Source organism: Aulonocara sp. 'chitande type north' Nkhata Bay, linkage group LG7 (assembly GCF_057382095.1).
Source record: "Aulonocara sp. 'chitande type north' Nkhata Bay isolate Kocher_YH1m ecotype deep benthic linkage group LG7, A_spYH_male_GT1.1, whole genome shotgun sequence".
NCBI lineage: Eukaryota > Metazoa > Chordata > Actinopteri > Cichliformes > Cichlidae > Aulonocara > Aulonocara sp. 'chitande type north' Nkhata Bay.
This window is the reverse complement of record NC_141350.1, coordinates 31,319,345-31,332,539: the sequence shown is the minus strand read 5'-3', so window position 1 is coordinate 31,332,539 and position 13,195 is coordinate 31,319,345. Positions and strand designations below refer to the sequence as shown.

The following is a 13,195-nucleotide window of genomic DNA, read 5'->3' as shown; positions in this document are numbered from 1 at the left end:
GGAAAGGGAGTAAAAGAGGTGAGAAGAAAATAGGAAGAAAAAGGGGGAGGAGAGAAGATGGGAGGGAAGGATCTCGTGAGGTATTCGAGTGATTCTGCTGTAATGGCTTTGGCCAGCTGTTCTCCCCAGTGTTTTCCACTGGACACACACACACACACACACACACACATATATATATACAGCCAGATGTGTGTCCCCACAGTGCCTCCTGCTGTCAGCATGTATTAATTGCATTCGTGCTTTATAGGGACCCTGGTCTGGCAACACAGACAGCAGGAGCAACAGGATGATACTGGAGAATCAGCTGCTTCACTTTTCAGATAAATTAGACTATATCAAGCCCACAGGCATTCAAAGCAAATAGGAAGTAGGAGCCCTGATGTCCTTATAAATCAAGAAATCCTGGTGTCCTATCTATGGTTTTGTGTAGGATAAATATGTACTGAGCACTCAGTTAGCATTAGCCAAGAAGCTAACTAGAAAGAAAACACATCCAGAAGAGTGTTTTATATAAACAAAAACACTTTTTTCTCCCATATTACAAAGCTGTGACATCACAACTACATGACTGGTCAGTTGTTATTGTTGATCTTGGACCAACATTATTATGATGATGAGCAACAAACCCAGCACAGGGATATGGGGCGATCGTGGCTCAAGAGTTGGGAGTTCGCCTTGTAATCGGAAGGTTGCCGGTTCGAGCCCTGGCTTGGACAGTCTCGGTTGTTGTGTCCTTGGGCAAGACACTTCACCCGTTGCCTACTGGTGGTGGTCAGAGGGCCCGGTGGCGCCAGTGTCCGGCAGCCTCGCCTCTGTCAGTGCGCCCCAGGGTGGCTGTGGCTACAATGTAGCTGCCATCACGTGTGTGTGAATGGGTGGATGACTGGATATGTAAAGCGCTTTGGGGTCCTTAGGGACTAGTAAGGCGCTATATAAATACAGGCCATTTACCATTTACCATATCACACCGTTCAGAAATCCAGCTCAGCGCCTCAAAATAGCTGAGTTGACAGACACCTAGCAAACAGCTAGCTGACAGCTACAGCCGCCTGTGTTGCTAACTTATCCAGACTAATGAATTTCTAAACACCACCATGTATATAGTTGTGGGAGTACAAACAAAGCTGTAGAGATCAAACCACTTTTCGTATCAGGCTGTAAGTTTCTACCTACATCTTTGGAGTCAACCTGAAGTGGCCATTAAACAGGCTGTAGCTTTTGGCACGTAGAGGAAGAACCACATACTTCCTGGGAATCATAGTAATAATGGAGGTAATCATGACCTGTAGCTAAAATGCCAATGTCTTCAACCTCCCATATGCAGGTCATTCAGAGCAGATAAGAACAGGCTTTGAACATTTTTGGCTCAAAACTTATTTAGCAGTTTGATATTAAATTGAATCACATGTTTCATGTTAATTTCCCAATGTGGCCTCCCCCCCCACCCCACCCCCCTTCGACTCCCTTCATGCTTCATTTCTCCTCATCTCTCCTTGTCTGTCTCCTATCTCATCACCTTCTCATCCTCCCCTCTCACTACAACTGATTACTCCCCCTACCCAGCATGCATCAGTCATCAACCCTCATCTGTCTCATCCTGGAAAGCGAGAATTTACATTTTTCCATGTCTAACACACAAAACGCAGCTATGCTCATCAAACGCCATAACCGTCTAACAGAGAAAACGCATCACATAATTGTATTCAATCTCACTGGTTAGCTCATACAGTATTAGCCTACTCACCAAGCATTACTGTACTGATACAGTGGATCCAGAAAATATTCTAGAAAAATGATATGCTTTTCAGGCAATCTACAATTAATGAGACATTAAGTGGAAACAGCTGCTTTTCACTTTAATAACTCTTCAGATGTGTCCATAACTGACTGAACACCTGGAGAATCTGCCAAAAACATTGATCAGGCCTATACTGTAGAGAGAGCACACCTGTATCTTCTCAAAGAGCATTAAAAGTAAACTGGGATAAACATCCACTTCACGTTCCAGATAAACAATGTCAAGCCCACGAGCATTTAAAATCATTAAAAAACAATAGAGACTAAATAAATAAATCGGAATCTTTGTTGTCCTGGCTTAAATAAAATTATAAGTACACTAATATTAATACACTGGAGCTTAAACCTGCTTAAACTGGTTTGTGGACATCTCCACCACATGTGCTGAAAGTTGGGATATTTGGACAGGAGATTAGCTGTTAGCTAACACTAGCAGACACAAAGTCACAGACATCTGTTTATTTGTTCAGTATTAGTAATAGACTCGTACAATACTAGAATTTCACTCACCAAAACTGGAGCACAAACTTCTTAGATAGTCTGAAACACGTACTTATAAGACCCACTAATTCCCTTAAAAATGCTTCAAAACATAACAGCACAAACACAGTCGACAGGTCCAGGAAAACAGTCAAAATAGCACATGAACAACTGAAGAACAAGTCTGGTGACCTTGGGAGGCTCGGACAAACCTCAGAACTACCGGAGTGAGATCTGAGGTTGCTCCAGTTCCACTGGAGCTTGAATAGTTATGTCAGGACGAATTGGAAAAAACTGACAAATTCAGGCTTCCAAAGCTTGCCTGAAGAGACACAAAGCTGTAACTACAAAAAAATCCCGTTTTCTCTTTGTTACGCTATCCCTTAAAGTGTGCAAAAAGTAAAGAGGAGTTTCTAAATCTACAAAACCCGCAGAACGTCAACGCCTTATGTCCATCAAAGGACGATGCTTACAAGCTGAATGGACGCAATCTGTTTAAAACTGGTGATGACAACATCTCTTAAGACGAATTTAGCTGCAGATGCAGGAAAGCCCACTTTGAGGCTCCAGTGAGAAAAAGTGACAATCCATTAGGGGTAAAACCAAGAATTAACGAGGTTTAAGTAAGGCTAGCATGAGTCCATGACTGTTGCACATAGACTCTTAGGTTGGAACTCACATGGCGTTAACGTTAGAAGCTTATAGTCTGCATCTTTATCCTACAATAAGGATCTGTAGCTACTGTCATATTTTGAAATATTTTATTCTGAGTGTATTCTGAGCTTTCTGCTGAGCTGTGTGTGATTTGTCACTTCTGTGTGTGATTCAACTGAGGGCACAATTAGCATTTGAAATACTGATAAATGATAAAAGACGGTCTAAAGAGTCATAAATGTCAGTTATGCAGCCACAATAAGCTGCTGGTCATGCTGAGCCGAATGAGAGCGAAGCAGAAAAATCTGACTGCACTAAATAGAGAAAAGAAGAAAAAAACCTTTTTTTAAATTACAGCTTTTCCATTTGTAAGAGGGGAAACATAGTAATAAAAAGAGTGAATCACATAAATCAGCACAAAAGTTACTAGAGAATTTTTAAGAGCACTTGCAGCAATTAAAATTTCTGCAAATATTCACACAAGTACAAAGGTTCAAGGATAACATTTTTTTTTTCAAGTTTTAGTAAATAGAAGTGCAGAATAAATCGCCACTAAAAACAGCTTCATCATTCAGGAGGAAAACCTGCTCAAACACACTGAAGGTGAAGATGAATACAACTTCTCTGAGTCACTGAGTGACAAAAACAAGAAAAGCAGGACTCCTGATTCTTAAACGCAATAATAAAGATCACTTATTTTGGACCAGATGAACAGAACAAGGTCACCAATGTCTTCTTGGATGTTAACCGGCTAAAGAAACATCACCTTTACATATAAATGCAGTGAAAGAGTTAAAGGTGAAAGTCTTTCTTTTGAGTCTATTACGAAGACCTTTACTCGGCTCAGCCATTCTCCAATTCATGTTTACCCACTCAGCTATTTTCTGTTGATCTGAGGTCTGAACCGTACACAGCCATCCAATCTAAAATCGTGTTAGACGCGGTGTCCCAGTTACACCTCAGCGCTGCGTTAAATATGCAAACACGTCTCTTTGCCTTGCTTTCACACATCTGACATTTTATTTGGTTGTGAAACCGTCTGATCACTCAAGCGCACAGACTACCCTATCAGCTGACAACTTTTTAAATATGTTTTTAAAAAAAACATGTTTATATCATTTATGTTACTGGGTCATGGTGCACCGACTTGCACAAGCCTCAGGATAGTCAGTGCTTAATGTTTACACCAGCTTTTGTGTCAATGGCCTTTTTGTACTGATGACCACGAGACGATGAATAAAAACTAATTCACGAGGACAAAAACTATGATGTATGAAATAATAACAACGTGAAAATATTCTGGACAGATGACGAGATCCACTCAGAACTAATTAAGTTGTGCAGAAAAGCAGCACGAGTTTGGAAGCGATCCAATCAGAAGTAATCTGCTTGTGCAGGAATGTGAGACGCACCCATTTGATCCACCCGCTGACAAGTTAAGCTAACTGCCAGGATCCCTGTTTCACCCTGAATGTGATAAAAAGGAGACATTTTGCATTTGATGTCAATTAAAGAGATGCTTTGTGAACCATGTGGAGGAACTCGTTGGTACAGCAGTAAAAGAAGGTCTGGATTTAAATCTGCTGGTTGTCTGAGAAGTTCACCAAGCTGCTCAGATGTCCTTTTGCTTTTAAACCAACTTTATACGTAAATGGATGATTTGATTTAACCCCCTCAGATCTAAGTCATCATGGAAAGCATTTATGCTTATACATTGAGGATATGATTTTTATTGTCTCACTGATGAATCCATAAAGTGCAGCAAAAAAATAGGCAGAAATACACAGGAGCAATTGCTGGTACCGAACAGGTTAATCACCGCAGTTGTTCTACTGAAGTGTACGTCAGGTTAGACCGTGGGTTAGGTCACAGGGCTTCAGAGGACTTTGTGGTTACAATGTAGCTGTGGCACAGAATTTCCACTGAAGCATAAATCCTCTGTTTCTCTAACATGTATGTCTTTTTTCTATTGTTCTCCCAACTCACACCAACCAGGAAAGATCATGATTCTCCCTGACACACATCAAAAACTCCTCACTTTTTCCCAAAAAGGTCAGTTTTCCCAACAAAATCTAAGGTTGAGTTCAGATTTGGATGTGAGGATTTACACTTCAGAGGGTTAAAAGCAAACGACTGGCAGGTCAGATTATGCCCAGAAAACAGGGTCCATGGATATTTGCTGCTTCGAGGTTAGTTTATCTGTTGAATTAACTGCGAATTCAGCTTTTCTCCTTTCAATTTTAAACAAATCTCAGCATTGTTTAGTTGTCTGGATGCAATGTCTTTAAGATCTTTTCAACAGGTTGCTCAAGAGATATGCGAAAGGAGCTTGAACATTCGGAGTAGAGACACTGCTCCTAGGTGTTGAAAGGAGCCAACACAGATGGTTCAGGCAGCTGATCACAATGCCTCCTAGATATCTGCCTTTGGAGGTTTTCTGGGCATACCCAGATGAGAGTAGAGCCCCCCCCAGGGACAGAACCTGAACTTGCTGGAAAGGGTTTAAATATCTAATCTGGCCGGGGAGCACCTCATCTCCCCAAATGGGAACTGAAAAGCTCTGCTGGAGAAGCATGTCTGGAATATTCTTCTGAAAGCCGACATAAGAAAAGTGGAGGAAAATAAACGGACGATACAAGAAGCATGCCAAATTTACTATTTGTTAAAAGGTCTGGCTTACAGTATTTCCACCGAAGCACAGACAGCTACCACTGCATTACTTTGATACTGAAGAAAACTTTTAAACAAGCCCCGGAGCTCTTAACATGTTTGTGTATGTTTGTTTGCAGTGGACTTCAAAGATAATGATCTCCTTGGAAAGTGTAAGTCACACTGTGTATCATGTCTTTGAACTCTGATTAGTTGTGACTCACAAGAAGCACTAATTACAACTAAAAATGCAGCAACAGGACACTCAAAGCTTTAAAGTACCATAATTGCCTTCTTAAGCTGTGTGTATCTGTGTGTGTGTGTTGATTGTATCTTTCACCTCTCAATATGAAAATCCCTGTTCCAAATTAATCTTTAGAGCTGGGTTCACAGAGAGCTGGCACAAACATTAGCATTTTAGCACGGCTTCAAGTGCTCATGTCAGAGGGAGAAGCATGCACTTCTCCCTCTTTGGTTACAATCAGCCGAATGCCTTGTAGTGACTGAGAGCTGAGGGGGGACAAAGACTGTTTGAGGACTGTGGGTCTTACCGGATGTGCTCGTCGGTGACGGTGAAGGCCTTGCAGAGCGGCTGGGACGTGTTGAGCCAGATTGCCGGATTCTTCTCAGCCGCTACAGACGTCTGTCCCGTAATCGGAGCTGAGCTCATGTGCAGAGCGCTGGCGATGGCCGACAGCAGGGTGTCGTCACTCGCATCTGGACCGACACCTGTCCAATGAGAGAACGAGATCAAGAGATGTGTCAGAGGTCAAGACAGGCTGAAGGACTGGATTCAAGCTGTTGTTGGAGACCTACTCTGCAATCCTTTGGGCAGGTCCATGGTACGCAGGACCTGCTCTGTGACGTCTGATGACCGCAGACCTTTCAACCTCTTCTCCCAAAACAGCTGCAGACAGACAGACAGACAGCTGTTTATCTGATCATCTCACTGGTTTTTGATTAGTTTTGCTTGTTCATTTTCAAGACATTTTCAAATATAATACTTTAAACTCTTAATGTCCATCAGGCCTCATGAAATTGTTCAGGGTAAGGGTTAGAATCAGAAATTCCTGTTTGAAATGCTCAAATGGAAATCTTAGATGAACTACAAAGCAAAGGTAAATTTTTAAAAGATCTTCTAGATTCTCTATATTTGACTCAGCATGCAGCTGAAATCCAACCTAACCCTAAAGGCCATCGCACGCTGGGCGGGTTGTGAAAAAGTGGCGCTGAGTTCATTCAATTATCAAGAGAATTTCCTGGTTTGATCCAGGAGTCGAAGCTGCATGACAGCATATTTTTGGATGTCAGTGGGATCGTTTGAGCTGTTGTTGGCAGAGTTGGGATCATATCTGATGAGGCAGAGAAATCGGTTCAGTAAGCTGACTGACCCAGAGCAGAATCTAACTGTGAGGCAGAGGTAAAATAGTATTATTTACTATTTACATATCACTGTATATTCAGTGCTGCTGCATATTTTGAGCTACAAGCACAAATGCAAAGATCTGAGTGGCCAGATCAGTTTATTCAAATAACAAATTTAAGAAAATCTGCACACCTGAGTCAATGACAAGTGCATAGAAGGAAAGAAATCTGAGAAATATAGCCTAAACTCCACAGACCATCCTGCTTACCAGATCTGTTTATTCACATCTAAAAACTCAAGCCAGCCCAAAAGCATTAATGCTGCACATTCATTCAGAGACTAAGTATATTGAGCTTGGAAAGAAAAGCGTCTGGACTTCTTTAAGTTACTTGAAGACGTTTCACCTCTCATCCGAGAAGCTTCTTTAGTTCTAAGGTCAAATTGTGGAAAGTCCCCGATTTAAGCCGTATGGGAGTGTCCCCCTAGAGGGTCATGAACCCCCTGTTGATCCTCTATCTAATCACATTTGTTAAGGTGTGAAAGCGGGTGTGGGTCACATTCAGCCGATGTTTCGGGTGAACTCACTGTGAAACCTGGCCCCACCCTATCATGTGATTTCCTGAGGTCAGATGGCCCAGGATGTGAGTGGGCGTTAAGGCGCCTGGAAATGGATCTCAAAACTGGATTATAGATGGCAGACAGTTGGTGTCGTAAACCACCACCTCTGTTCAAAGATGGTCGTTCACAGTGGACATAGATGGCTTCTTTCACTCCTCTTTCAAACCATCACTCACACATTAATGTTAGCCTCATGGTTTAAGGTTTTAAACAGGGCTGGATGTAGATGGGTCAGCAGGGACCTGGAGGATGTTAACAGGATAATGGAACCAGGTTCCTTTCCTGCTGCTCTGCTTTAACTGGACAGAGTTAAAAGACAACAGTACTGTTGTTAAAAACTTTTATAGTGAAGAGTTCCAACAAGGAAAAAATTCGATACTGAGGGGTAAGTTGGACTCTAGCTCTAAAGATGTTGCAGGCAGTCTGATGGATGCTAACCTCTTACTGTTCAGTGGCAGAAAAAGAGCTCATTTTCATCTAGTCTGTGAACCCAAATGAATGTCTTAGAATAGAAGAACTGTGGGGCTTAAATGCATATTTTATCACCTTTCATTAACAGTATCATTCTACCCAACATATTTCTCTCCCTCCAATCATCATTCAGTCCTCCGTGTGCTGCTTTTCCCATGATGCTTCAGCACCCTCTAGTGGTTCCAGCTGTCATTACACTCTTCTCCTCCTCACAGCCTTATGTAAGAGCCTGACCTCGCCCTCCTGAATTACCTGTATGTGTATTTGTGTGTGTGTTTCAGCGTCTCACCTGTTTGGGCTGCTCGATCGCTCGCTGCAGGTCTGTCTTCACCTTGTTTCCGGGGTGACTCGTAACCTTGGTAACGGGCTGTTTAAAGATGGAGGCCGTCTGTCTGATGGGCAGAGCTGTGTTCAGGTCTGGTTTCCCTCCCTGCATAAGACAGACACGAATCTGAATGTTGGTGTTTGGTTTCTTTTGCTCCCTGACTTCCCTCCCACCTTCTTGTCCTTCCTCCCTTTTATCCTTCTTTTACTTTAGCTTTCTCCTGTTCTTTTCTTCCTTACAGGTCACATTTACCTTCCTATACATGAGGCAGAAATATTAAACCTGTGGTTGTTTCTGTGAGTGTTTGATGTAAGCTTAAAGGGTTAACTCTAAGCTGAGACAACAACAGGAAGTGCGTGTTTGTGTGTCTCTGTGCCCATAAGTAATGAAGTGTGAAGAGCAGCAGTACAGGGTTGCGAACCGTGTCCATACAGCACACACACAAACACATACATGCTGAAATTAACACTGAGGATGTGTAGATTATCCGTTTAGCAAGTAAATCTTGCTATGGCTCGCCTCTCTCCGCAGGCGCTATTTTTTTCACCCTACTCCACCTCTGATTGGTCCACACTTTATCCACTTAAACAACCATACACAGTCTATGTTTGATTACAGTCAGTGATCACAGTAAATGTTGAATGGATTGATACTTATAAAGCACTTTTTACTCTAACTGAGCACAATGTGTTTTTGCCCAGACACATTTAAAATACATTTCACACCTTCAATCTACAGTCTCTACAGAGGCCGATCTGGAGGATTTATCTAGTCTGAAGCTGTTTCATACATGCACTGCAGCTCTGAACTCTTCTAGCCAAAACCAGACATTCACCGCCAGCGAGTAGGCGTCATCTCCCAGTCATTTCCAGCAGTAGTCATTTCCAGCAGTTAGAAAACTGACTATTTCCTGCTGTGCTTCATGTATGAAAGGACAACTGTGGGAAAAAATCCCACCCTAATTCTCCTTAACTTCTCCACAGTTTACATGTGAACTTACCAGGTCTGTAGTCAAGACCACCTAAGTGGTTCCCCTATTTGTGTGCCGCAGAGAAAAGGCAAAGAGAGCAGATCTAACACCCACAATTTAAAACGCAGATGACCATGGCACATTTTAGATCATAACACTGACAAGATCAACGAGACAAGAAATAAATGAGACAAACAACCGACACCAGTCAGAGCCAAAATGATGATGCAGATTGGTCTTGAAGAAGAGAAGTCATCCAGAGCAAAACAAATCAAAAGCAGCATGTCGATTCTGGGCGAAAACACCCTGAAGGTGGAGACAAGCTCGGGCCGGGCCCAGCGCAAACTACCATTCAGATTATCCTGAACTAGGACGAGTGTTAATTAAGACACCAGAGTGGAAGTAGACAAGTCGACTTTGAATACATATCTCCTTTTTGTGTTTTCAAAGTATTAGAAGAAAATCAACTTTAAAAAGATCCACTGAGGGAGTCCGATGTTTCCTCAAAGCTCTAGAATCCCTGTAGCCCATAAATTCATTAGGATTCATAATTTATGTGTTTGCTTGTAACGTTTGTCTGTTTATGGACTTTTGAAGAAGCCATTACTAGGTTTTGTGCTTTCATCTAAAGCCACCAACATGCTCCCAGTTGTCTTCATTGTTATCATTATGTTGTTATTTATGGGGCTAAAAACCAAGTTTTAACCTCTTATAACATCTAACAACTCCTTTTATTTGGAATTTTCACCCATTTGACATATCCAGATGGAAATCTGTGAGTCCAAACTGCATGTGAGACAGCTGATTGGTTGATTTATGATGTCATTTCACTCTGTTTGGGTTTCCCTCCTCTTGATTTTCTTCTTTTATTTTTACATCATGGTTTAAGAAGCGTCCGTTTAACTGTACCCCACTTACTTCATCCTTAACTACTGACTAACTATTTTAACTAATCATCCACTTCTCCCACTTTCACAATGCCCAAACAAATCTCAGGCAAGATAAGGAGAAGGCTCAAAGACAGTAATTTATGAATAAAGGGGTTATGACCAGCTTTTTCAGTGTGAACATTAGGCTTGTTCTACATTTCCAGAACTAAAAATCCTTACCTGACTTTAAATTTAGCCCTCCCAGGGTTAAGATCTGAGTCTAAATATCCATCAGATGGAGGTAAAAAAAGACTTAAAATACGCAAAAGGGAAAAATAAAGTGACAACAGTGAGCAAACCAAGGAAGCTCAAGGCTGTAAAACCGAGGAGGGCAAAATACATCCGGGTCAATATACCCAGGCTGTCCCTGATAACAGGACTGCTGGGATTACACTTCCATGTGGACGTGCACACAGTCAGCTTTTGAGTCGACATGGATAATTTGGAGCGTAAATGAAGCCTATGAGGTCTAAGACATCATCCAAGTACCCCACCGGTGTATATTTCAGAAAGGATGCAGGCCCTATTCTCCCCCAATACATAGAAATCATGTATTTGAGCATGTGGAGAAACAGGTCTGAGCTTAACCAGGAATCTGATGTTTGTTATGCACATGTGACCAGGTTACTTCCTCTGTTTGAGGAAGTAACCTGGTCACATGTGCATAAAATCACCCTGCTATCAAACAGAATATCATCTCAATCCGCTCTCACTCTCTCTGACTCTCCAATAACATGAGGTTCAGCTGCTGGGTTTTTATCTATGCAAATAAGTCTGTGTGACTCAGGTATATTCACACGATGGATAAACAAGCACAAAGTTCTTGTTACCCTGTGACCTTTCGACCTGTTGCCGGAAGAGTTTTGTTAATCTGATAATCTGTTAAAGCACAATACACACACAGTCACTCCCACACAGGTGTGATCCATCTGGGTTACCTTGGCCATGCTCAGCGGGTCATGTCGGAATCTCTGTTTGTTTTTCTGCAGTTTTCCGGGCATCATCTTGCCCGTGCGAAAGTCAAAGCATGCCAGATCCACTGTATTTCCAAGGTAACGGGACAGCTGGGGCTTACTCCGGAACTTCTTTCCTGAAGGACTGGAGGATAAAATGGAAAGGACGCTATCATTAAAAAGTCATACTTATAACATCATAAAGAGAACCTATACTACATTACCAATGATGAGTGCCTAACATGGCCTGGGGTCAGTGTGTGTACAGGTAATCCCTGTGAGCTGGAAGCTAAGACTTATTCCTTATTCCACTCTTCGCTCAGTATTATGTCAAATAGAGGGGATATACGTAATATAGTCATCTCAGAAAGTGAGTACAAACTCCCCTCCCACCTGCGGAGTATTTATTTATTGTTTGTTTGTTTGTTTGTAAGGTAGAGTCAATGAGAGGAAAGCTGAATTAAAGGGATAAAAAAAAATTCAGACAGAACATGAACTGAGAGGCTGTAAACATCTTGATGCATATCCAGGTAAGTAAATCTCCAAAAGGCTGATTCTGTTCATCTGGACGTAGCGTTTTCAGTGGGAGAAACATTTCATCACTCATCCAAGTGACTTCTTCAGTCATTATGCAAATGTACTGTTTATAAGATTGGGGAAACCTGCAGTCAGCTGAGACTGAAGAAGTCACTTGGATGAGTGGTTAAATGTTTCTCCCACTGAAAACGCTACGTCCAGATGAACAGAATCAACTTTTGGAGATGAGAGGCTGTACCATAAATATGGATTATTATGAGCTGTAAATCATGCAAAGCGATGTTTGTAGCTGAGTGAAAAACCCTGTTCCTTTGGTTATAATCCCATTTCCAAACAATCTGAAGTCCTTCATTCTACCGTGAGAAAGCTTATTCACAAGTGGAAAACATTCAAGACAGTCGCCAGTATTGAGTGGACATCCCAGCAAATTCACCTGAAAGTCAAACTGAAAGTGCAAAAAAAACCCAAGAGCTACATCTCAGACTCCGCAGGCCTCAGTCAGCATGTTAAATGTTAAAGTTCATAACAGCACAATCAGAAAAAAAGAGAACGAGTAGGACTTGTTTGGGATGGGTTGCCAGGGGAGAAGGCTCTTCTCTCTAAAAGAACACAGCAGCACAGTTAAGCTTTGCAAAGCTGCATCTGAACAAACCACCAGACGAGACCAAAGGGGAGCTGGTTGGCCATAGCGCACAACACCATATTTGGAGAAAAGCAAACACAGCATATCAGTACAAACACCTCAGACCAACTGTCAGCACAGCGGCGGAGTGCTGAGGATTTGGGCACCTTACAGTCACTGAGTGGACCATGAACTCCTCTCTATACAAAGGGAATCTAGAGTCAAATGTGTCCATCTATCCTGCGGCTACACCTTGGCCCCAAACTGGGTCATGCAACAGGCAATGATCCCTAGAACAGCAGCTAATCTATAACTGAATCACTAAAAAGAAAGAAATAGAGGTGCTGCAATGGTCCAGGGAGAATCCTGAACTCAACCTGACTTACATGCTTTAATAGAGGACTTTAAGAGAGCCGTGCATCAATGAATGCCAGCAAACCTCATATACGCATGTGAGTGTGTCCTCAGGGTAATCAAAGGTGTAGAGGTCCAGTGTGTAACAGCACAGACCCATTCATTTAGGTGTCACACAGTGGAAATTTGTATTTGTCTTTTATAATTAATTTATAATAATGTTTTGATTTTAGTGTTTATTTGTGAGTGTAGTTTTTATTTGCATGATTTTATTCTAATGTTTGTATTGCATGTTTTAGTGGTTTTCTAATAACAACAATAATAATAATACATTTTATTTATAAAGACCCTGTCAAGACACCCAAGGGCACTTAACTATAGAATAGAACACATAATAGGACAATGACAAAATGAAGAACAATAAAAACAAAAGCACAGGATAAAATGAACAAACAGTGGGTTGGTATGAA

General features: G+C 41.8%; 1 protein-coding gene across 2 annotated transcripts in view; it reads right to left on the bottom strand.

Moving 5' to 3' along the window:
- mbd2 (methyl-CpG binding domain protein 2) overlaps nucleotides 1-13,195 on the bottom strand; it is a 29,651-nt gene that overhangs the window by 10,520 nt on the left and 5,936 nt on the right. For both annotated transcript variants that reach the window (XM_086300042.1, XM_086300041.1), the window contains exons 2-5: nucleotides 11,198-11,357; nucleotides 8,325-8,465; nucleotides 6,397-6,487; nucleotides 6,132-6,309 (exon numbers count right to left, since the gene is read on the bottom strand). In XM_086300042.1, the coding sequence (XP_086156168.1) occupies nucleotides 6,132-6,309; nucleotides 6,397-6,487; nucleotides 8,325-8,465; nucleotides 11,198-11,357 (570 nt within the window). The remainder of the gene's footprint in view (nucleotides 1-6,131; nucleotides 6,310-6,396; nucleotides 6,488-8,324; nucleotides 8,466-11,197; nucleotides 11,358-13,195) is intronic.